General features: G+C 47.6%; 1 protein-coding gene across 1 annotated transcript in view; it reads left to right on the top strand.

Annotated features, from left to right (window-relative positions):
- The first annotated feature begins 510 nt into the window (after positions 1-510).
- The window catches only part of LOC142209166 (uncharacterized), a 39,749-nt gene continuing 13,221 nt past the window's right edge, over positions 511-27,038 (top strand). Inside the window, exons 1-4 of the mRNA XM_075278098.1 lie at positions 511-569; positions 766-812; positions 1,007-1,123; positions 9,199-9,348. Of these exons, the coding sequence (XP_075134199.1) occupies positions 511-569; positions 766-812; positions 1,007-1,123; positions 9,199-9,348 (373 nt within the window). The remainder of the gene's footprint in view (positions 570-765; positions 813-1,006; positions 1,124-9,198; positions 9,349-27,038) is intronic.

The raw sequence follows: 27,038 nt of genomic DNA, 5'->3' as shown, positions 1-27,038 counted from the left end.
AATGTATGTACACAGTGATTGTACCAGCAGAATAGTGAGCACAGCCCTGGAGTATAATACAGGATAAGTAATGTAATGTATGTACACAGTGACTGTACCAGCAGAATAGTGAGCACAGCTCTGGAGTATAATACAGTCAATTTCATTAATTCAGTTTCATAGATTCATTATAAACAGAGTGATCGTGGAAAATTAGAATATTGTGGACAGGTTCAACATTGTATCCTCCTTGTGTCACAATGTAATATCTAATCGATACAAAACACCTGCCGAGGCTTTTGACACCTTTAAGTGGACCTTCAGTCTGGTTCAGAAGGCTACACAATCATGGGGAAGACTGCTGTCTTGACAGTTGTCATTGACAGTCTATACATGAAGAGTATACCACAAGCAGACATTGCTTAAGAAGTTGGCTGCTCACAGAGGGCCATATCTAAGCACCTTAATAGGAAGCTGAGTGGGAGGAAAAAGTTTGGTGGAAAAAGGTGCATAAGCAGCAGAGATAATCGTATGACTGAAAGGATTGTCAACAACAGGCCAATGAAGAATGTGGAGGAGATTGATAAGAAGTGAATTGCAGCTGCTTCAAGAGCCACCCACATAGATGTATCTAGGACATGGTCAACAACTGTGTCAAGCCACTTATGGTCCGATGATAATGTCAGAAGTGTCTTACCTGGGCTACAGAGAAGAAGGACCCAACTGTTGCTCAGTGGTCCAAAGTCTTGTTTTCTGATAAAAGTTAATGTTACATTTCCTTTGGAGATCAAGGTCCCAGAGTCTGGAGGAAAGTGAAGAGGACACAATCCAAGGTGTGTGAGGTCCAGTGGGAAGTTTCCATAGTCAATGATGGAGTCAAATATTGGAGGCCACTTTTTCTATTGACTTTCTTAACTAAATCCACTTTGTGAAGATATTCTGTTTTGTTGAGATGACCTGTAGATTGGAAACTCTGCTGGTGAACAATATACAATAAAGCTTCTTGTGTATTTCCATATTGTTCCAGGTCACTCCCTGTCTTGTATTGAGTGCACAGATGCCAGCGATGTTCCATGTACAGGACCTGTAAAAACCTGTCTGCCAGGTCAGGCGTGTCTAACCATATATACTTTGGTCTCAGCAGGTAAGTGGACAATGAGATTATGGGTAACCCCAAGAAATGTTTCTGTGCTATCTTGTACGCCCTGGTTGACATTGCTCACTGTTCCTCACTGGCTATGGCAGACTTTGGGCAGCGATACCATGATAGGCTGTCCTACTACACCGAGCCAATCTGCAGATACAGAAGTCTAGAGATTAGTGATGGTTGCAACATCCATGTTACAAATATTAGTGAGGTTTGTCTGCAAGTTTTGGTTCAGACCCAAAGTATAAAAATCCAGGAAGGTGCAAACAGCTCATAATTACCTCTCACGACTGCTCCGGGGCTCCCCCATGGAAAATAGCCTTGTTCCCGACCTTCTACCACCACCTGAGTGACATTAGCACCCCAGGGGGACACCTAAATGCCTGGAGAGATGAGGCAAGGTGACAATGAGCTGTTTATTATTTTTAGCACCTCTCCAAGAATTTGGTCGAACCCTATACTTTTGGAAAAGTCTTAACTATTGCACAGTGTAGTCGCAGAAGAAAGATTCAGAGTAGATTATACAGAACATGAGGTCAGATACATCAGCTTGTCAATACAACAACACAAGGAACACACTGGAAAGAACTAACCATAGATATACAGCATGGTGAGATACAGACAAGTCTCTATAGCATACAATTATACTGTGTTCAGCACATAACAATAATAATGAAGCTATAATTTCCTCCAACACAGTATAAAATAATAAGTCTATATCTGTTGCATATATGTATATGCCAACACCCTTTCTCAACAATAAAGACTTATTCAGTCAAACTTAATTTCTTCATCATCTTCTGATGTCTTTCAGCATTCAATGCCTTAGTAAGAATAAGGCTGTCATATCTTCAGTTGGACAGTATTCTAACTTCAGCATTCCTTGCTCCTGGTAATCCTTCAAAAATGAAACCTTATCAATGTGTTTTGTTCTTGGATTACCTCTTTCCATCTGAGCAAGAACAATACAACCTTGATTGTCTTCATACAACTTTGTTGGTTCCAACATTTGTTCTCCTAAGTCTGTCAGTAGTTGTCTCAACCATAAAACTTCTTGAGCTGCTTGTGCTATGGCAACATACTCTGTTGTCAGCAGTGTCACTATTGATTGTTTTTTAGTAGCTCAACTACTTGGTCCACCTGAGAGTAAGAAAAGATAACCACTGGTAGATTTTATGTCAAGTGTATCTCCAGCCCAGTCTGCATCCATGTATCTGGTTAAAATGCATCTGTCACTTGCAGGTAGTTTTAGTTTTAGCCAGAATGTCACTGAAAGTGATGTGATATGAGATGCATAGGGCCCCCGGGAGGGCTGAAGTGGAAGCGACGGAGTAGGAGCGAGGCTCCACAAGTAGGGAACGCTGAAAAAGTATTTGTCTGATGAAGCCCGAAAAATTTGTCACTCGAAGTTCACCTGGTGGTTGTGTATGTCTGAACTGAAACTGCTATCATTATATAATGATCTGAGGCCCAGGGGAGATGAGAAAGCATAAAAACCAATTTTACTCACCTCTCCTAGGCTCTGGCTTTACTCCCTTCTGTCTTTGCGCCTATTTAGTGACATCACAAACATCACATGGGACGGTCACAATGTAGAATGATGCCAGCCTAACACACATCTGTGATGTCGTTGAAGAGCAGGGAATTTTTCCTGAGCCCAGGAGAGGTGGGGTGCACTTTTTTAATGTTTGTCACCTCTCCTGAGCCTACGATCATTATACTCTGAAGTCTAAAAAGACCCTTAAGTATAACAATAGTTCTTGGATGGTGAACCTCCAAAATGTGGGGTTTTGCTGAGCCTGAAATTCTTGCAAAATTTAATTTATTTTTAATAATTTAGATTGTGAGCCCCATATAGGCCAATTTGGGGTTGTACACCGAGCTGATCTCAACAGAAATAATCGACTAGTGGTACCGGGTGGTCACAGGTACAGATAGCAGCAGTTTTCAACACACCCAAAACTGGGTGGTGTAAAATCAAAGACAGACCAATAAGTTTCCCTTTGGAATAAAGGGAAATCCAAAAAAACTGCGCTTGACCTGTATGCTCTAAAAAATATATAGATACTTTATTGGAGACAGATTTCTTGACACACGACACTTATGCAAGCGTTTTGGGGTTGATGCCCCTTTTTCAAGTGATATACAATGCAGAACACGACTGGACCTTAAATAAAACACACATAAAAAAGGTCCAATCACTACAAGTATTCAAATGTACATCACAATATTCAGAAGCTTCCAGCAATCCAAAAGTTCTGACATAACTCAAATGTAGAACAATACAAGACATTCAACATAATTGTCATTGCCCAGTACAATCTCAGCAGAAAATACCTGGAGCACAATTTCACCTCGGTCATGTGTTAGACCAAATTGCAGACTATTATAGCTGTTTAAAAAGAGAGTAAGGGTACCTGTTGCCCAGAGCTGGATTAGGTCTGTAGTGTTCCAGTATCTGTCATCAGTAGTGGCGTCCTCGTGGTGTGCGGAAGTTTATATATCACTAAGGATACCGTAATGTATATCGCGCATGCGTGCACCGGAACTACTATACATGTATGCCGCAGTTCTGTAATGTATTTTATACCTTCTATATTAAGGCCAGTTTCTGCAATTTGATTAAATGAGTCATGCGAGAATGTTGTTGAAAGTTTGCTTGATCAGCCTCTCTGTAGTGTTCGTCTGGAGCGGAGACCGGCGCGTGCGCAGTTGGTCTGCCTCACTACGAGGCTTGGAAGACATCTGGACTGCATGTGCAGTAGCTAAAATCATCTGACACTTCTCGGGAGAGAGAAAAGACCTCATGTATGCTATTGAAAGACTGTGTAAAGAAATTGCAATAGGAGCAATTCCCCAGTAGCTGCTGGAAATCCTGGGACGGTGCACAAGAGACAGTGAGCCCTAAGCTGAAGCCCCCCACTGTCCCTTCCTGCTTGCCTGGTCCTATCCTAAATAATAGGTCGCAACTTGGAGACGATCCCTTCCTATATCCATGAAACACAAAGCGCAGACACAAGACAAACAACAACAAAGGGAGGTCAGCTAGCCAGGGGTCAGTAACAGTCGAGCAATGCAGAGCCAAAATCGATATCCAAAAGAGTAGTCAATAGGGAAAGCCAGAGGTCAAGAATCAGAATACACGAATAAACAGCAAGAGAAAAGCCAGCACGCACAAGGCAATAGCAAGCATCAATGTGAATGTCAGCCAAGAATAAATAGGGGAGGAAGAACCTGCCCTGAACCTGATAGGAAGGCAGGCTGTCAATCACAGGGCACAACAAAACTTAACTCTTAGAGGAGCAGAGGAAAATGAAGGAGACGGGTGTGGTGGGAAATCAATTACCAAACTAGAGCCGTGTTCACACAGTGGAACCAAAAACTCTAAGCAAGGAATCAAACTGCACACGGCTCCTGCACCGCCGCATGTGAGCAGAGGGCGGCGCAGTGACCCGAGCAGGCAGAAACGTTACAGACTGTCTCAGATGTTCTTGCTCGTTTTACAGTGACATTGTTTCTATTAGATAATAAAGAGCATCCTAGAGGACATCATTCAATAGGATAAAAGTAACATTAAAACTTCAAAATGTGTCATAATAAGTAATTGCATCTATCGGTAAATCATAAATCCTATGTAAAAAGTAATTTGATGCATTATTTTCCTATTGTATATAAAATATGTATACAATGTGTTCATTTAGGAAATAAAACATATAAATAAAGATTACATACAAGCTGATATAAAAAATAAATTAAATAAATTATGAATAAATTACTTTCTTATAAAAACAATTATATTTTTAGAGCCGTGGCAGAACTAATTGTAGGACTAGGGTTGAGCCGATCTTGAGATTTCAAGATCGATTTTAAAATCCGATTTCCGATCATTTTCCAGCCGATCTCGATCCTGATCGCGATCGTGAAATTTGCTCGATCGCCGATCGAAATCCGATCCTTTCCGAACCCGATCCTCAACCTTAGTCAATGCTTCTCTATGGGAAAATTCACTTTTAGGGTTGAGCCGATCTTGAGATAACCTCCGATCTCGATCCCGCTGGAAAAGATCGGGTCGGAATTCCGATCGTGATCGTGAAATTTACTCGATCGCCGATCAAAATCCGATCTTTTCCGATCCCGATCGCTCAACCCTATGTAGGACACATCTTCCAGTGATAACAGTTGTATTTTGGTACCACCAACCCAGTGCATGACACATCTTCCAGTGCCTCACTGAGACCATCGGGGGGTCAGAGTCTGCAATTTAAATATCCAATGCATCTCTTTTTTCTTCAAAGGGTCAAACCTGTTCATATAGTTACTTGGAATTTGTCCCAGTGGGGTTATAATAAAGTCTTTGAATTCTTTGCAAGTCTAGACACCATTAAGCACGTTAGACTGATGTTTGTTCATTCTTTCTCGCAAACACATTGTTTTACGGCCAACATACTGGAGGTCGCACGGACATGTTAAGACATAAATTATGTATGAAGAGGCACAGTTGAAATTAGTTTTGATGGGAAATGATTCCTTTGTAATTGAGTTCACTACTAGAGATGAGCGAATAGTGAAATATTCGAGATTCGATATTCGTTTCGAGTAGCCCCTCAATATTCGACTACTCGATCGAACGTCGAATCCCATTATAGTCTATGGGAGAAAATGCTCATTTCAGGGGAAACCACTATTAGACTAAAGGAGAGTCACTAAGTCCACGAGTAGCAGGAGATGCAATTACTTATTATGACACATTTTGAAGTTTTAATGTTACTTTTATCCTATTGAATGATGTCCTCTAGGATGCTCTTTATTATCTAATAGAAACAATGTCACTGTAAAACGAGCAAGAACATCTGAGACAGTCTGTAACGTCTCTGCCTGCTCGGGTCACTGCGCCGCCCTCTGCTCGCATGCGGCAGTGCAGGAGCCATGTGCAGTTTGATTCCTTGCTTAGAGTTTTTGGTTGCACTGTGTGAACACGGATCTAGTTTGGTAATTGATTTTCCACCACACCCGTCTCCTTCATTTTCCTCTGCTCCTCTAAGAGTTAAGTTTTGTCTTACCCTGTGATTGACAGCCTGCCTTCCTATCAGGTTCAGGGCAGGTTCTTCCTCCCCTATTTATTCTTGGCTGACATTCACATTGATGCTTGCTATTGCCTTGTGCGTGCTGGCTTTTCTCTTGCTGTTTATTCGTGTATTCTGATTCTTGACCTCTGGCTTTCCCTATTGACTACTCTTTTGGATATCGATTTTGGCTCTGCATTGCTCGACTGTTACTGACCCCTGGCTAGCTGACCTCCCTTTGTTGTTGTTTGTCTTGTCTGCGCTTTGTGTTTCACAGATATAGGAAGGGATCGTCTCCAAGTTGCCACCTATTATGTAGGATAGGACCAGGCAAGCAGGAAGGGACAGTGGGGGGCTTCAGCTTAGGGCTCACTGTCTCTTGTGCCCCTTCCCAGGGTTTCCAGCAGCTACTGGGGAATTGCTCCTATTATGTTCCCTTACACAGTCTTTCAATAGCATACGTGAGGTCTTGTCTCTCTCCCAAGAAGTGTCAGATGATTTTAGCTACTGCACATGCACGTGCAGTCCAGTTGTCTTACAAGCCTCGTAGTGAGGCAGACCAACTGCGCATGCGCCGGTCTCCGCTCCGGACGAGCACAACACAGCGGCTGATCAAGCAAATTTTCAGTAGAAACAACATTCTCGCATGACTCATTTAATCAAATATCAGAAACTGGCCTTAATATAGAAGGTATAAAATACATTACAGAACTGCGGCATACATGTATAGTAGTTCCGGTGCACGCATGCGCGATATACATTATGGTATCCATAGTGATATATAAACTTCCGCACACCACGAGGACGCCACTACTGATGACAGATACTGGAACACTACAGACCTAATCCAGCTCTGGGCAACAAGTACCCTTACTCTCTTTTTAAACAGCTATAATAGTCTGCAATTAGGTCTAACACATGACCGAGGTGAAATTGTGCTCCAAGTATTTTCTGCTGAGATTGTACTGGGCAATGACAATTATGTTGAATGTCTTGTATTGTTCTACATTTGAGTTATGTCAGAACTTTTGGATTGCTGGAAGCTTCTGAATATTGTGATGTACATTTGAATAGTTGTAGTGATTGGACCTTTTTTATGTGTGTTTTATTTAAGGTCCAGTCGTATTCTGCATTGTATATCACTTGAAAAAGGGGCATCAACCCCGAAACGCTTGCATAAGTGTCGTGTGTCAAGAAATCTGTCTCCAATAAATTTTTTAGAGCATACAGGTCAAGCGCGGTTTTTGTGGATTTCCCTTTATTCTAAAGGGCAACCTATTGGTCTGTCTTTGATTTTACACCACTCAGTTTTGGGTGTGTTGAAAACCGCTGCTATCTGTACCTGTGACCACCCGGTACCACTAGTCGATTATTTCTGTGGAGGTCAGCTCGGTGTAAGCTCCTAAGTAAATACAGACCTCAGTTTGGACCAGTTCAGAGTAGGCCAAACCTACTTATAGACCCCCAACCTCTGTTGACATATTCTAAACTAGACCCCTCTCCTCCTACATTTCCAGACTACGGGTCCGGAGTCAGAACAGTTCGACATACCTCCCAACCGTCCCGATTTCCGCGGGGCATTCACGATTTCGGTGACGTGTCCTGCGGTCCCGGTTGAAGGGAGGTATGTCCCGATTTCAACTCAGATCTGCGTCCGGAGGAGGACGCAGATCTGAGTTGAATACATACGCGACTAAAGCAAGGAGCTGTCACAGCTCAGCTCCTTGCTTTGCCGCTGCACTCCGGCTAGTCGCTGTGTAGACGCGATATGATGAATCTGGGGGAAGAGATGGGGGGACATGAATCTGGGGGCAGAGATGGGGGGACATGAATCTGGGGACATAGATGGAGGGGACATGAATATGGGGGCAGAGATGGGGGACATGAATCTGGGGCAGAGATGTGGGGACATGAATCTGAGGGCATAGATGGAGGGGACATGAATCTGGGGCAGAGATGGGGGACATGAATCTGGGGGCAGAGATGGAGGGACATGAATCTGGGGGCATAGATGGAGGGGACATGAATATGGGGGCAGAGATGGAGGAGACATGAATATGGGAGCAGAGATGGGGGACATGAATCTGGGGGCAAAGATGTGGGGACATGAATCTGGGGGCATAGATGGAGGGGACATGAATCTGGGGGCAGAGATGGGGGACATGAATCTGGGGGCATAGATGGAGGCGGACATTAATCTGGGGGCAGAGATGGGGGGACATGAATCTGGGGGAAGAGATGGGGGGACATGAATCTGGGGGCAGAAATGGAGGGGACATGAATCTGGGGGCAGAGATGGAGGGACATGAATCTGGGGACAGAGATGGGGGGGACATGAATCTGGGGGCAGAGATGGGGGGATATGAATCTGGGGACAGAGATGGGGGGACAGGAATCTGGGGGCAGAAATGGAGGGGACATGAATCTGGGGGCAGAGATGGAGGGATATGAATCTGGGGACAGAGATGGGGGGACAGGAATCTGGGAGCAGAGATGGAGGGGACATGAATCTGGGGGCAGAGATGGAGGGACATGAATCTGGGGGCAAAGATGGAGGGGGGACATGAATCTGGGTGCAGAGATGAGGGGACATGAATCTGGGGGCAGAGATGGAGGGGACATGAAACTGGGGGCAGAGATGGGGGGACATGAAACTGGGGGCAAAGATGGAGGGGACATGAAACTGGGGGCAGAGATGGGGGGGCATGAATCTGGGGGCAGAGATGGAGGGGACATGAAACTGGGGTCAGATGAAGGGCCTATATGAAACTGGAGGAGAGATAGAGGGGGGACATATAATTTACGGGTGACTGTAGGAGGAATATACTGTATGGGAGCACGTGAAAAATGAATGAGAATGGACGGAGTCAACATAAAAGTGAGCGGAGCCAAATTTAACGCACTGCGCCCCGCACGCCGCACATTTTGTCCCTCTTTCTACTTTTCAAAAGTTGGGAGGTATGGTTCGGGGTTACCTTTTGTGTTCATCTCTATCTTGTTTCTTTGCAGCTGGTGTACCAATGTCCAAACTCATTAAGACAAGTTGTGGGTACCGCAGTCAGTGCTCTAATAATGGCAGTTACAGTATTTTACAGACCAGCGTCTTAGCCGGCTCCAGCTGCTGCTTCACCAATGGCTGTACTCCTCCTCTCCCTACCTGTAAGTACTTATACGCAGGTCAATGCTGCTCCGTAGGCTGTGTAGTCTGAACTGCCCGCTTATTGCTGGAACAATACAAAGAGTAATGTGAAACTTCCATATTATTACTGATATTTTATAAAAATCCTGCTGTTCTGACTCTTACCACTAAACCAAATAATATGCCAAAATCTGTTTCCTGTAGGAGATATCTTTGCCGCATCTACCTGACTTACAGAGCACTGACGATCACATATATATATATATATATATATATATATATATATATATATATATATGTATGTCACTATAGGTGATGTCACATCTTATCTACTCCACTCTATGCACAATGACTACTGCCCAGGTCATAGAACATAACCAAAAAACTCTCCCATCAAAGTCCATAGGGTCTTCTCCATATCATTGTGTCTATGGACCATGTTCTATTTCCGGAAAGTCACAAACTATTTTAGGCTTAGTGGTAAGAGTTGGAATTGCATCCAGCCTCCCTGACGTCCGACCCTCCGTGTCTGTAGGCTGCAGTTCCCTAACGGTAACGGGCCCTATTTACTTACCGATCCTGGCACGGTGGCAGGGACCGGGATCGGTAGGTGATGCCACGGGCCCCACAAACATTATTATTATACCCGGGGGTCTTTTCAAACCCCCAAGTATAATGAGCGGACGTCCAGGAGAGGTAAGAAACATAAAAAAAAACGTGATACTCACCTCACCGGGCAGGCTTCTCTTTGGGCAGGCTTCTGTGACTCTCCCTGAAGTCATATGACCGGGGCCTGTGTCCCAGGTCATGTGACATCCCGGACATAATTGAAGATGGCCGACACTACGGAGGACTGCAGCAGAGTCGGAGATAGGTAAGTAAGGGAGCCTTCAGTAAGGGCTAGTTCACACGTGAGTATAAGGGGAGGTTTTTGACAGCGGATTTCGCGTCCAAAACCTCCCCTTAAAATGGTGGTCTATGGAGACCGCCGGGCTTCTGTTCTCCGCTAGTGGCGAGCTGCTGCTAGCGGAGAAAAGAAAGGACATGTCCTTTCTTCAGGCGGCAGCTCCCTCCTATGTCGGCTCATTCATTTGAGCCGACAGCAGAGGGTTAAGCCGCGACAGCGATGGTCGCGGCGGGCGGGTTTTGACAAGAGAGAGATGCGGCTCGCCGCGTCTCTCTCTGTGTCAAAACCCGCGCGGGTAGTTCACGTGTGAACTAGCCCTTAACGTGTCGCTCATTCTGAGCCGTACACTGCGAGCTGCCGGCTTTACGAGCGCTCCGATTGAAGTGAATGGTAAGTGTTCGGGAGCCTTCCACAGCGCTCGCTTGTACGGCTCAGATTGAGCAACACGTATACTCCGTGTGAAGGCTCCCTAACAGTGTTTTTTATGTTGGTACCCCCTTTCGGTCTCCGATTATTATACTCTGGGGACTGAAAATACTGTGGGATAATACTGTGTGCAGGGGCACTATGGGACATAATACTGTGTGCAAGGGCCACTACGGGACATAATACTGTGTGCAGGGGCCACTATGGGGCATAATACTGTGTGCAGGGGCCACTATGGGACATAATACTGTGTGCAGGGGCCACTATGGGGGATAATACTGTGTGCAAGGGCCACTATGAGGGATAATACTGTGTGCAATGGCCACTATGGGGGATAATACTGTGTGCAGAGGTAACTATGGGGGATAATACTGTGTGCAGGGGCCACTATGGGACATAATACTGTGTGCAGGGGCCACTATGGGACATAATACTGTGTGCAGGGGCCACTATGGGGGATAATACTGTGTGCAAGGGCCACTATGAGGGATAATACTGTGTGCAGGGGCCACTATGGGACATAATACTGTGTGCAAGGGCCACTATGGGACATAATACTGTGTGCAGGGGTCACTATGGGACATAATACTGTGTGCAGGGGTCACTATGGGGCATAATACTGTGTGCATGGGCCACTATGGGGAATTATACTGTGTGTAGGAATCACTATGGGGGATAATACTGTGTGCAATGGCCACTATGGGGGATAATACTGTGTGCAGAGGCCACTATGGGACATAATACTGTGTGCAGGGGCCACTATAGGGCATAATACTGTGTGCAGGGGCCACTATGGGACATAATACTGTGTGCAGGGGCCACTATGGGGGATAATACTGTGTGCAAGGGCCACTATGAGGGATAATACTGTGTGCAATGGCCACTATGGGGGATAATACTGTGTGCAGAGGTAACTATGGGGGATAATACTGTGTGCAGGGGCCACTATGGGACATAATACTGTGTGCAGGGGCCACTATGGGACATAATACTGTGTGCAGGGGCCACTATGGGGGATAATACTGTGTGCAAGGGCCACTATGAGGGATAATACTGTGTGCAGGGGCCACTATGGGACATAATACTGTGTGCAAGGGCCACTATGGGACATAATACTGTGTGCAGGGGTCACTATGGGACATAATACTGTGTGCAGGGGTCACTATGGGGCATAATACTGTGTGCATGGGCCACTATGGGGAATTATACTGTGTGTAGGAATCACTATGGGGGATAATACTGTGTGCAATGGCCACTATGGGGGATAATACTGTGTGCAGAGGCCACTATGGGACATAATACTGTGTGCAGGGGCCACTATAGGGCATAATACTGTGTGCAGAGGTCACTATGGGGGATAATACTGTGTGCAGGGGCCAATACGGGGGATGATACTGTGAAGGGGCCACTATGGGGGAAAATACTTTGTGCAGGGGCCACTATGGGGGATAATACTGTGTGCAGGGGCCACTATAGGGCATAATACTGTGTGCAAGGGCCACTATGGGGGATAATACTGTGTGCATGAGCCACTATGGGGGATAATACTGTGTGCAGGGCCACTATGGGACATAATACTGTGTGCAGGGGCCACTATGGGGCATAATACTGTGTGCAGGGGCCACTATGGGACATAATACTATGTGCAGGGGCCACTATGGGGGATGATACTGTGCAGGGGCCACTATGGGGGATAATACTGTGTGCAGGGTCCACTATGGGGGATAATACTGTGTGCAGGGGCCACTATGGGGGATAATACTGTGTGCAGGGCCACTATGGGACATAATACTGTGTGCAGGGGCCACTATGGGGCATAATACTGTGTGCAGGGGCCACTATGGGACATAATACTATGTGCAGGGGCCACTATGGGGGATAATACTGTGTATAGGGGTCACTATGGGGCATAATACTTTGTGCAGGGGCCACTATGGGGGATAATACTGTGTGCAGGGGCCACTATGGGGCATAATACTTTGTGCAGGGGCCACTATGGGGGATAATACTGTGTGCAAGGGCCACTATGGGGGATAATACTGTGTGCAGGGGCCACTATGGAGGATGATACTGTGCAGGGACCACTATGGGGGATAATACTGTGTGCAGGGGCCACTATGGGACATAATACTGTGTGCAGGGGCCACTATGGGGCATAATACTGTGTGCAGGGGCCACTATGGGACATAATACTGTGTGCAGGTGCCACTATGGGGGATGATACTGCGCAGGGGCCACTATGAGGGAAAATACTGTGTGCAATGGCCACTATGGGGCATAATACTTTGTGTAGGGGCCACTATGGGGATAATACTGTGTGCAGAGGCCACTATGGGGGATAATACTGTGTGCATGGGCCACTATGGGGGATGATACTGTGCAGGGGCCACTATGGGGGATAATACTGTGTGCAGGGGCCACTATGGGGGATAATACTGTGTGCAGGGGCCACTATAGGGCATAATACTGTGTGCAAGGGCCACTATGGGGGATAATACTGTGTGCAGGGGCCACTATGGGGGATGATACTGTGCAGGGGCCACTATGGGGGATAATACTGTGTGCAGGGGCCACTATGGGGGATAATACTGTGTGCAGGGGCCACTATGGGACATAATACTGTGTGCCGGGGTCACTATGGGGCATAATACTGTGTGCAGGGGCCACTATGGGGGATAATACTGTGTGCAGGGGCCACTATGGGGCATAATACTGTGTGCAGGGGACACTATGGGGAATAATACTGTGTGCAGGGGCCACTATGGGGGATAATACTGTGTGCAGGGGCGACTATGGCGGATAATACTGTGTGCAGGGGCACTATGGGACATAATACTGTGTGCAAGGGCCACTATGGGGGATAATACTGTGTGCAGGGGCGACTATGGCGGATAATACTGTGTGCAGGGGCACTATGGGACATAATACTGTGTGCAAGGGCCACTATGGGGGATAATACGGTGTGCAAGGGCCACTATGGGGGATAATACTGTGTGCAGGGGCCACTATGGGGGATAATACTGTGTGCAGGGGTCACTATGGGCATAATACTGTATGCAGGGGCCACTATGGGGGATAATACGATGTGCAAGGGCCACTATGGGGGATAATACTGTGTGGAGGGGCCACTATGGGGCATAATACTGTGTGCAGGGGCCACTATGGGACATAATACTGTGTGCAGGGGCCACTATGGGACATAATACTGTGTGCAGGTGCCACTATGGGGGATGATACTGTGCAGGGGCCACTATGAGGGATAATACTGTGTGCAATGGCCACTATGGGGCATAATACTTTGTGTAGGGGCTACTATGGGGATAATACTGTGTGCAGAGGCCACTATAGGGCATAATACTGTGTGCAAGGGCCACTATGGGGGATAATACTGTGTGCATGGGCCACTATGGGGGATGATACTGTGCAGGGGCCACTATGGGGGATAATACTGTGTGCAGGGGCCACTATGGGGGATAATACTGTGTGCAGGGGCCACTATAGGGCATAATACTGTGTGCAAGGGCCACTATGGGGGATAATACTGTGTGCAGGGGCCACTATGGGGGATGATACTGTGCAGGGGCCACTATGGGGGATAATACTGTGTGCAGGGGCCACTATGGGGGATAATACTGTGTGCAGGGGCCACTATGGGACATAATACTGTGTGCCGGGGTCACTATGGGGCATAATACTGTGTGCAGGGGCCACTATGGGACATAATACTGTGTGCAGGGGCCACTATGGGACATAATACTGTGTGCAGGGGCCACTATGGGGCATAATACTGTGTGCAGGGGACACTATGGGGAATAATACTGTGTGCAGGGGCCACTATGGGGGATAATACTGTGTGCAGGGGCGACTATGGCGGATAATACTGTGTGCAGGGGCACTATGGGACATAATACTGTGTGCAAGGGCCACTATGGGGGATAATACTGTGTGCAGGGGCGACTATGACGGATAATACTGTGTGCAGGGGCACTATGGGACATAATACTGTGTGCAAGGGCCACTATGGGGGATAATACGGTGTGCAAGGGCCACTATGGGGGATAATACTGTGTGCAGGGGCCACTATGGGGGATAATACTATGTGCAGGGGTCACTATGGGCATAATACTGTATGCAGGGGCCACTATGGGGGATAATACGATGTGCAAGGGCCACTATGGGGGATAATACTGTGTGGAGGGGCCACTATGGGGCATAATACTGTGTGCAGGGGCCACTATGGGACATAATACTGTGTGCAGGGGCCACTATGGGACATAATACTGTGTGCAGGTGCCACTATGGGGGATGATACTGTGCAGGGGCCACTATGAGGGATAATACTATGTGCAATGGCCACTATGGGGCATAATACTTTGTGTAGGGGCCACTATGGGGATAATACTGTGTGCAGAGGCCACTATAGGGCATAATACTGTGTGCATGGGCCACTATGGGGGATAATACTGTGTGCATGGGCCACTATGGGGGATGATACTGTGCAGGGGCCACTATGGGGGATAATACTGTGTGCAGGGGCCACTATGGGGGATAATACTGTGTACAGGGGCCACTATAGGGCATAATACTGTGTGCAAGGGCCACTATGGGGGATAATACTGTGTGCAGGGGCGACTATGGCGGATAATACTGTGTGCAGGGGCACTATGGGACATAATACTGTGTGCAGGGGTCACTATAGGGCATAATACTGTGTGCAAGGGCCACTATGGGACATAATACTGTGTGCAGGGGTCACTATGGGACATAATACTGTGTGCAAGGGCCACTATGGGGGATAATACTGTATGCAGGGGCCACTATGGGGGATAATACTGTATGCAGGGGCCACTATGGGGGATAATACTGTGTGCAGGGGCCACTATGGGGGATAATACTGTGTGCAGGGGCCACTATGGGACATAATACTGTGTGCAGGGGTCACTATGGGGCATAATACTGTGTGCAGGGCCCACTATGGGGGATAATACTGTGTGCAGGGGCCACTATGGGGGATGATACTGTGTGCAGGGGCCACTATGGGGCATAATACTGTGTGCAGGGGCCACTATGGGACATAATACTGTGTGCAGGGGCCACTATGGGACATAATACTGTGTGCAGGTGCCACTATGGGGGATAATACTGTGTGCAGGGGCCACTATGGGGCATAATACTGTGTGCAGGGGCCACTATGGGACATAATACTGTGTGCAGGGGCCACTATGGGACATAATACTGTGTGCAGGTGCCACTATGGGGGATGATACTGTGCAGGGGCCACTATGAGGGATAATACTGTGTGCAATGGCCACTATGGGGCATAATACTTTGTGTAGGGGCCACTATGGGGCATAATACTGTGTGCAGGGGCACTATGGGACATAATACTGTGTGCAGGGGCACTATGGGACATAATACTGTGTGCAGGGGTCACTATAGGGCATAATACTGTGTGCAAGGGCCACTATGGGACATAATACTGTGTGCAGGGGTCACTATGGGACATAATACTGTGTGCAAGGGCCACTATGGGGGATAATACTGTATGCAGGGGCCACTATGGGGGATAATACTGTATGCAGGGGCCACTATGGGGGATAATACTGTGTGCAGGGGCCACTATGGGGGATAATACTGTGTGCAGGGGCCACTATGGGACATAATACTGTGTGCAGGGGTCACTATGGGGCATAATACTGTGTGCAGGGCCCACTATGGGGGATAATACTGTGTGCAGGGGCCACTATGGGGGATGATACTGTGTGCAGGGGCCACTATGGGGCATAATACTGTGTGCAGGGGCCACTATGGGACATAATACTGTGTGCAGGGGCCACTATGGGACATAATACTGTGTGCAGGTGCCACTATGGGGGATAATACTGTGTGCAGGGGCCACTATGGGGCATAATACTGTGTGCAGGGGCCACTATGGGACATAATACTGTGTGCAGGGGCCACTATGGGACATAATACTGTGTGCAGGTGCCACTATGGGGGATGATACTGTGCAGGGGCCACTATGAGGGATAATACTGTGTGCAATGGCCACTATGGGGCATAATACTTTGTGTAGGGGCCACTATGGGACATAATACTGTGTGCAGAGGCCACTATAGGGCATAATACTGTGTGCAAGGGCCACTGTGGGGGATAATACTGTGTGCATGGGCCACTATGGGGGATGATACTGTGCAGGGGCCACTATGGGGCATAATACTGTGTGCAGGGGCACTATGGGACATAATACTGTGTGCAGGGGCCACTATGGGGGATAATACTGTATGCAGGGGTCACTATGGGGCATAATACTGTGTGCAGGGGCCACTATGGGGGATAATACTGTGTGCAGGGGCCATTATGGGGGGAAAATAATGTGTGCAGGGGCCACTATGGGGCATAATACTGTGTGCAGGGGCCACTATGGGGGATAATACTGTGTGCATGGGCCACTATGGGGGATTATACTGTGCAGGGGCCACTATGGGGGATAATACTGTGTGCAGGGGCCACTATGGGGGATAATACTGTGTGCAGGGGCCACTATAGGGCATAATACTGTGTGCAAGGGCCACTATGGGGGATAATACTGTGTGCAGGGGCCACTATGGGGGATGATACTGTGCAGGGGCCACTATGGGGGATAATACTGTGTGCAGGGGCCACTATGGGGGATAATACTGTGTGCAGGGGCCACTATGGGGGATAATACTGTGTGCATGGGCCACTATGGGGGATAATACTGTGTGCAGGGGCCACTATGGGACATAATACTGTGTGCAGGGGCCACTATGGGGCATAATACTGTGTGCAGGGGCCACTATGGGGATAATACTGTGTATAGGGGTCACTATGGGGCATAATACTTTGTGCAGGGGCCACTATGGGGGATAATACTGTGTGCAAGGGCCACTATGGGGGATAACACTGTGTGCAGGGGCCACTATGGGGGATGATACTGTGCAGGGACCACTATGGGGGATAATACTGTGTGCAGGGGCCACTATGGGACATAATACTGTGTGCAGGGGCCACTACGGGGCATAATACTGTGTGCAGGGGCCACTATGGGACATAATACTGTGTGCAGGTGCCACTATGGGGGATGATACTGTGCAGGGGCCACTATGGGGGATAATACTGTGTGCAGAGGCCACTATGGGGGATAATACTGTGTGCATGGGCCACTATGGGGGATGATACTGTGCAGGGGACACTATAGGGCATAATACTTTGTGCAAGGGCCACTATGGGGGATAATACTGTGTGCAGGGGCCACTATGGGGGATGATACTGTGCAGGGGCCACTATGGGGGATAATACTGTGTGCAGGGGCCACTATGGGGGATAATACTGTGTGCAGGGGCCACTATGGGACATAATACTGTGTGCAGGGGTCACTATGGGGCATAATACTGTGTGCAGGGGCCACTATGGGGGATAATACTGTGTGCAGGGGCCACTATGGGGGATAATACTGTGTGCAGGGGCGACTATGGCGGATAATACTGTGTGCAGGGGCACTATGGGACATAATACTGTGTGCAAGGGCCACTATGGGGGAAAATACGGTGTGCAAGGGCCACTATGGGGGATAATACTGTGTGCAGGGGCCACTATGGGGGATAATACTGTGTGCAGGGGTCACTATGGACATAATACTGTATGCAGGGGCCACTATGGGGGATAATACGGTGTGCAAGGGCCACTATGGGGGATAATACTGTGTGCAGGGGCCACTATGGGGCATAATACTGTGTGCAGGGGCCACTATGGGACATAATACTGTGTGCAGGGGCCACTATGGGACATAATACTGTGTGCAGATGCCACTATGGGGGATAATACGGTGTGCAATGGCCACTATGGGGCATAATACTTTGTGTAGGGGCCACTATGGGACATAATACTGTGTGCAAGGGCCACTATGGAGGATAATACTGTATGCAGGGGCCACTATGGGACATAATACTGTGTGCAGGGGCCACTATGGGACATAATACTGTGTGCAGGGGCCACTATGGGACATAATACTGTGTGCAGGTGCCACTATGGGGGATGATACTGTGCAGGGGCCACTATGAGGGATAATACTGTGTGCAATGGCCACTATGGGGCATAATACTTTGTGTAGGGGCCACTATGGGGATAATACTGTGTGCAGAGGCCACTATAGGCCATAATACTGTGTGCAAGGGCCACTATGGGGGATAATACTGTGTGCATGGGCCACTATGGGGGATTATACTGTGCAGGGGCCACTATGGGGGATAATACTGTGTGCAGGGGCCACTATGGGGGATAATACTGTGTGCAGGGGCCACTATAGGGCATAATACTGTGTGCAAGGGCCACTATGGGGGATAATACTGTGTGCAGGGGCCACTATGGGGGATGATACTGTGCAGGGGCCACTATGGGGGATAATACTGTGTGCAGGGGCCACTATGGGGGATAATACTGTGTGCAGGGGCCACTATGGGACATAATACTGTGTGCAAGGGCCACTATGGGGGATAATACTGTGTGCATGGGCCACTATGGGGGATAATACTGTGTACAGGGGCCACTATGGGACATAATACTGTGTGCAGGGGCCACTATGGGGCATAATACTGTGTACAGGGGCCACTATGGGACATAATACTGTGTGCAGGGGCCACTATGGGGGATAATACTGTGTGCAGGGGCCACTATAGGGCATAATACTGTGTGCAAGGGCCACTATGGGGGATAATACTGTGTGCAGGGGCCACTATGGGGGATGATACTGTGCAGGGGCCACTATGGGGGATAATACTGTGTGCAGGGGCCACTATGGGGGATAATACTTTGTGCAGGGGCCACTATGGGGGATAATACTGTGTGCATGGGCCACTATGGGGGATAATACTGTGTGCAGGGGCCACTATGGGACATAATACTGTGTGCAGGGGCCACTATGGGGCATAATACTGTGTGCAGGGGTCACTATGCGACATAATACTGTGTGCAGGGGCCACTATGGGGATAATACTGTGTATAGGGGTCACTATGGGGCATAATACTTTGTGCAGGGGCCACTATGGGGGATAATACTGTGTGCAAGGGCCACTATGGGGGATAATACTGTGTGCAGGGGCCACTATGGGGGATGATACTGTGCAGGGACCACTATGGGGGATAATACTGTGTGCAGGGGCCACTATGGGACATAATACTGTGTGCAGGGGCCACTACGGGGCATAATACTGTGTGCAGGGGCCACTATGGGACATAATACTGTGTGCAGGTGCCACTATGGGGGATGATACTGTGCAGGGGCCACTATGGGGGATAATACTGTGTGCAGAGGCCACTATGGGGGATAAAACTGTGTGCATGGGCCACTATGGGGGATGATACTGTGCAGGGGCCTCTATGGGGGATAATACTGTGTGCAGGGGCCACTATGGGGGATAATACTGTGTGCAGGGGCCACTATAGGGCATAATACTTTGTGGAATATAAACAAGGATGAAGATCAGCATCACTCGGAGGAAGACGTAGAAAAATTCTTTATTCCATTTCCAGCGTAAAAAACATATAACAATGAAGAAAAAGTGATGACAAAAAACACATTAAAAAACGCCGACGCGTTTCGGAACACACAGTTCCTTAGTCATGGCTTTTTTAAACTGAGCACAACCATGCTAGTATATATATGCTAGAGACTAACAGCAAGATTCATTTCGCATCGGTTAGCAATAAAGACAAATTAAGTACAAGTGTGTGTTGGTCTGATATTTATGCACCACCCACTATGCAAATCTCACATAATTATTTTTACAAAAAATACACGTACAAACATCCTATATCCATCTTATTCGTGTTGTATTCTTCCTCTTTTATGCACTTTTCCTTTTGAATCATCCTACATGTTCACAGACTCTAAAGTATAGGACATTGCTTCTTCGGACATTTCCCGGTCACGTGTTGTAAACGGACCAATTAGATCACAATTGTGAATCCATTCATAAAAAGAAAGGAGTAAGACAGAGAGGAACTGAATCACGTGATGTAAACGAGCCAGTCAGCATTATATCTACAACACAAAGAAGAGAGTCACCATATATTACTACAAACATATTGGATAAAGAATAACACAAGTTTATTATCATGAACAAACTCCGATCACGTGTCACAAAAGGACCAATCAAACCCCTCTGTGTATAGGGAACTACTGCAATGTCTGGCTGCCTCCAAGGACGTGAATCCATCCAGACTATTGATATACCCATAAAAGACGATGGCCACAGGTAAGTGTAACTCTCAGATGGTAAATATCTACATTAATATATAAATGTTAAGTCAGATTTCATATTCATACCTTGGGGGGCCTGGAATTAAACTGTAAAATCCAAAACGCCTCCCTTAAAAGTAAATTTTTTCTCCAGTCACCACCCCTACGAGGTTTCTTGACCATTTCTACACCACAAAATTTCATAGAGTCTAAGACTCCTCCATGTGCCGTGGAAAAATGTTTCGAAGCCCCCGATGAGTTTTCTAGGCACTTATTACTGTCGGAAATGTGTTCTGAAATCCGTGTTTTGACTGATCTGATAGTGCAACCAGTCTTTTCTACACCTTATAGTACCCAATATAAAGATATTGTTACAATCATTCAAAAAAACATGCCTATATTATGCACTGATGACATTACTGATAAGATCTTAGAAAAAGGTGTTTCCTTTGTAGCCAAAAAAGGAAGATCTCTTAATGATTTGTTGTCCCCTAGTTTTTTTCAATCTAATCCAACTTGCGATAAAAATAATTGGTTAGATCAAAAGGGTTTTTTTATGTGTGGAAAGAAACGTTGCATGGTGTGTAAATATGTTTATAAAACCAAACAGATAAAAAGCTATGCATCAGACTGCATAGTTAACATCAATAATCATATGAATTGCGATACGCATCATTTAGTCTATTGTATAAAATGTACCATGTGCCAGGTGGATTACATTGGTTGCACTATCAGATCAGTCAAAACACGGATTTCAGAACACATTTCCGACAGTAATAAGTGCCTAGAAAACTCATCGGGGGCTTCGAAACATTTTTCCACGGCACATGGAGGAGTCTTAGACTCTATGAAATTTTGTGGTGTAGAAATGGTCAAGAAACCTCGTAGGGGTGGTGACTGGAGAAAAAATTTACTTTTAAGGGAGGCGTTTTGGATTTTACAGTTTAATTCCAGGGCCCCCCAAGGTATGAATATGAAATCTGACTTAACATTTATATATTAATGTAGATATTTACCATCTGAGAGTTACACTTACCTGTGGCCATCGTCTTTTATGGGTATATCAATAGTCTGGATGGATTCACGTCCTTGGAGGCAGCCAGACATTGCAGTAGTTCCCTATACACAGAGGGGTTTGATTGGTCCTTTTGTGACACGTGATCGGAGTTTGTTCATGATAATAAACTTGTGTTATTCTTTATCCAATATGTTTGTAGTAATATATGGTGACTCTCTTCTTTGTGTTGTAGATATAATGCTGACTGGCTCGTTTACATCACGTGATTCAGTTCCTCTCTGTCTTACTCCTTTCTTTTTATGAATGGATTCACAATTGTGATCTAATTGGTCCGTTTACAACACGTGACCGGGAAATGTCCGAAGAAGCAATGTCCTATACTTTAGAGTCTGTGAACATGTAGGATGATTCAAAAGGAAAAGTGCATAAAAGAGGAAGAATACAACACGAATAAGATGGATATAGGATGTTTGTACGTGTATTTTTTGTAAAAATAATTATGTGAGATTTGCATAGTGGGTGGTGCATAAATATCAGACCAACACACACTTGTACTTAATTTGTCTTTATTGCTAACCGATGCGAAATGAATCTTGCTGTTAGTCTCTAGCATATATATACTAGCATGGTTGTGCTCAGTTTAAAAAAGCCATGACTAAGGAACTGTGTGTTCCGAAACGCGTCGGCGTTTTTTAATGTGTTTTTTTGTCATCACTTTTTCTTCATTGTTATATGTTTTTTACGCTGGAAATGGAATAAAGAATTTTTCTACGTCTTCCTCCGAGTGATGCTGATCTTCATCCTTGTTTATATTCCATTCAATTTGCCTTTTTGCCCGGAAGGCTGATCGTGCACCCCGGTTGGAATATTAGAACACACACGGTGAGCTCCAAACTTTTTTTCTCTCTTGGACATAATACTTTGTGCAAGGGCCACTATGGGGGATAATACTGTGTGCAGGGGCCACTATGGGGGATGATATTGTGCAGGGGCCACTATGGGGGATAATACTGTGTGCAGGGGCCACTATGGGGGATAATACTGTGTGCAGGGGCCACTATGGGACATAATACTGTGTGCAGGGGTCACTATGGGGCATAATACTGTGTGCAGGGGCCACTATGGGGGATAATACTGTGTGCATGGGCCACTATGGGGGATAATACTGTGTGCAAGGGCCACTATGGGGGATAATACTGTGTGCAGGGGCCACTATGGGGCATAATACTGTGTGCAGGGGCCACTATGGGACATAATACTGTGTGCAGGGGCCACTATGGGACATAATACTGTGTGCAGATGCCACTATGGGGGATAATACGGTGTGCAATGGCCACTATGGAGCATAATACTTTGTGTAGGGGCCACTATGGGACATAATACTGTGTGCAAGGGCCACTATGGAGGATAATACTGTATGCAGGGGCCACTATGGGACATAATACTGTGTGCAGGGGCCACTATGGGACATAATACTGTGTGCAGGGGCCACTATGGGACATAATACTGTGTGCAGGTGCCACTATGGGGGATGATACTGTGCAGGGGCCACTATGGGGGATAATACTGTGTGCAGGGGCCACTATGGGGGATAATACTGTGTGCAGGGGCCACTATGGGACATAATACTGTGTGCAGGGGCCACTATGGGGGATAATACTGTGTGCATGGGCCACTATGGGGGATAATACTGTGTGCAGGGGCCACTATGGGACATAATACTGTGTGCAGGGGCCACTATGGGGCATAATACTGTGTACAGGGGCCACTATGGGACATAATACCGTGTGCAGGGGCCACTATGGGGGATAATACTGTGTATAAGGGTCACTATGGGGCATAATACTTTGTGCAGGGGCCACTATGGGGGATAATACTGTGTGCAAGGGGCACTATGGGGGATAATACTGTGTGCAGGGGCCACTATGGGGGATGATACTGTGCAGGGACCACTATGGGGGATAATACTGTGTGCAGGGGCCACTATGGGACTTAATACTGTGTGCAGGGGCCACTATGGGGCATAATACTGTGTGCAGGGGCCACTATGGGACATAATACTGTGTGCAGGTGCCACTATGGGGGATGATACTGTGCAGGGGCCACTATGGGGGATAATACTGTGTGCAGAGGCCACTATGGGGGATAATACTGTGTGCATGGGCCACTATGGGGGATGATACTGTGCAGGGGCCACTGTGGGGGACAATACTGTGTGCAGGGGCCACTATGGGGGATAATACTGTGTGCAGGGGCCACTATAGGGCATAATACTGTGTGCAAGGGCCACTATGGGGGATAATACTGTGTGCAGGGGCCACTATAGGGGATGATACTGTGCAGGGGCCACTATGGGGGATAATACTGTGTGCAGGGGCCACTATGGGGGATAATACTGTGTGCAGGGGCCACTATGGGACATAATACTGTGTGCAGGGGCGACTATGGCGGATAATACTGTGTGCAGGGGCACTATGGGACATAATACTGTGTGCAAGGGCCACTATGGGGGATAATACGGTGTGCAAGGGCCACTATGGGGGATAATACTGTGTGCAGGGGCCACTATGGGGGATAATACTGTGTGCAGGGGTCACTATGGGCATAATACTGTATGCAGGGGCCACTATGGGGGATAATACGATGTGCAAGGGCCACTATGGGGGATAATACTGTGTGGAGGGGCCACTATGGGGCATAATACTGTGTGCAGGGGCCACTATGGGACATAATACTGTGTGCAGGGGCCACTATGGGACATAATACTGTGTGCAGGTGCCACTATGGGGGATAATACTGTGTGCAATGGCCACTATGGGGCATAATACTTTGTGTAGGGGCCACTATGGGGATAATACTGTGTGCAGAGGCCACTATAGGGCATAATACTGTGTGCAAGGGCCACTATGGGGGATAATACTGTGTGCATGGGCCACTATGAGGGATGATACTGTGCAGGGGCCACTATGGGGGATAATACTGTGTGCAGGGGCCACTATGGGGGATAATACTGTGTACAGGGGCCACTATAGGGCATAATACTGTGTGCAAGGGCCACTATGGGGGATAATACTGTGTGCAGGGGCGACTATGGCGGATAATACTGTGTGCAGGGGCACTATGGGACATAATACTGTGTGCAGGGGTCACTATAGGGCATAATACTGTGTGCAAGGGCCACTATGGGACATAATACTGTGTGCAGGGGTCACTATGGGACATAATACTGTGTGCAAGGGCCACTATGGGGGATAATACTGTATGCAGGGGCCACTATGGGGGATAATACTGTGTGCAGGGGCCGCTATGGGGGATAATACTGTGTGCAGGGGCCACTATGGGGGATAATACTGTGTGCAGGGGCCACTATGGGACGTAATACTGTGTGCAGGGGTCACTATGGGGCATAATACTGTGTGCAGGGCCCACTATGGGGGATAATACTGTGTGCAGGGGCCACTATGGGGGATGATACTGTGTGCAGGGGCCACTATGGGGCATAATACTGTGTGCAGGGGCCACTATGGGACATAATACTGTGTGCAGGGGCCACTATGGGACATAATACTGTGTGCAGGTGCCACTATGGGGGATAATAATGTGTGCAGGGGCCACTATGGGGCATAATACTGTGTGCAGGGGCCACTATGGGACATAATACTGTGTGCAGGGGCCACTATGGGACATAATACTGTGTGCAGGTGCCACTATGGGGGATGATACTGTGCAGGGGCCACTATGAGGGATAATACTGTGTGCAATGGCCACTATGGGGCATAATACTTTGTGTAGGGGCCACTATGGGACATAATACTGTGTGCAGAGGCCACTATAGGGCATAATACTGTGTGCAAGGGCCACTGTGGGGGATAATACTGTGTGCATGGGCCACTATGGGGGATGATACTGTGCAGGGGCCACTATGGGGCATAATACTGTGTGCAGGGGCACTATGGGACATAATACTGTGTGCAGGGGCCACTATGGGGGATAATACTGTATGCAGGGGTCACTATGGGGCATAATACTGTGTGCAGGGGCCACTATGGGGGATAATACTGTGTGCAGGGGCCATTATTGGGGGAAAATAATGTGTGCAGGGGCCACTATGGGGCATAATACTGTGTGCAGGGGCCACTATGGGGGATAATACTGTGTGCATGGGCCACTATGGGGGATTATACTGTGCAGGGGCCACTATGGGGGATAATACTGTGTGCAGGGGCCACTATGGGGGATAATACTGTGTGCAGGGGCCACTATAGGGCATAATACTGTGTGCAAGGGCCACTATGGGGGATAATACTGTGTGCAGGGGCCACTATGGGGGATGATACTGTGCAGGGGCCCCTATGGGGGATAATACTGTGTGCAGGGGCCACTATGGGGGATAATACTGTGTGCAGGGGCCACTATGGGGGATAATACTGTGTGCATGGGCCACCATGGGGGATAATACTGTGTGCAGGGGCCACTATGGGACATAATACTGTGTGCAGGGGCCACTATGGGGCATAATACTGTGTGCAGGGGTCACTATGGGACATAATACTGTGTGCAGGGGCCACTATGGGGATAATACTGTGTATAGGGGTCACTATGGGGCATAATACTTTGTGCAGGGGCCACTATGGGGGATAATACTGTGTGCAAGGGCCACTATGGGGGATAATACTGTGTGCAGGGGCCACTATGGGGGATGATACTGTGCAGGGACCACTATGGGGGATAATACTGTGTGCAGGGGCCACTATGGGACATAATACTGTGTGCAGGGGCCACTACGGGGCATAATACTGTGTGCAGGGGCCACTATGGGACATAATACTGTGTGCAGGTGCCACTATGGGGGATGATACTGTGCAGGGGCCACTATGGGGGATAATACTGTGTGCAGAGGCCACTATGGGGGATAATACTGTGTGCATGGGCCACTATGGGGGATAATACTGTGTGCAGGGGCCACTATGGGGCATAATACTGTGTGCAGGGGCCACTATGGGACATAATACTGTGTGCAGGGGCCACTATAGGGCATAATACTTTGTGCAAGGGCCACTATGGGGGATAATACTGTGTGCAGGGGCCACTATGGGGG

The sequence above is a fragment of the Leptodactylus fuscus genome, chromosome 6 (assembly GCF_031893055.1).
Source record: "Leptodactylus fuscus isolate aLepFus1 chromosome 6, aLepFus1.hap2, whole genome shotgun sequence".
In the NCBI taxonomy this organism is placed as follows: domain Eukaryota; kingdom Metazoa; phylum Chordata; class Amphibia; order Anura; family Leptodactylidae; genus Leptodactylus; species Leptodactylus fuscus.
The sequence above is the reverse complement of the archived record's forward strand: the minus strand, read 5'-3'. Positions and strand labels throughout refer to the sequence as shown.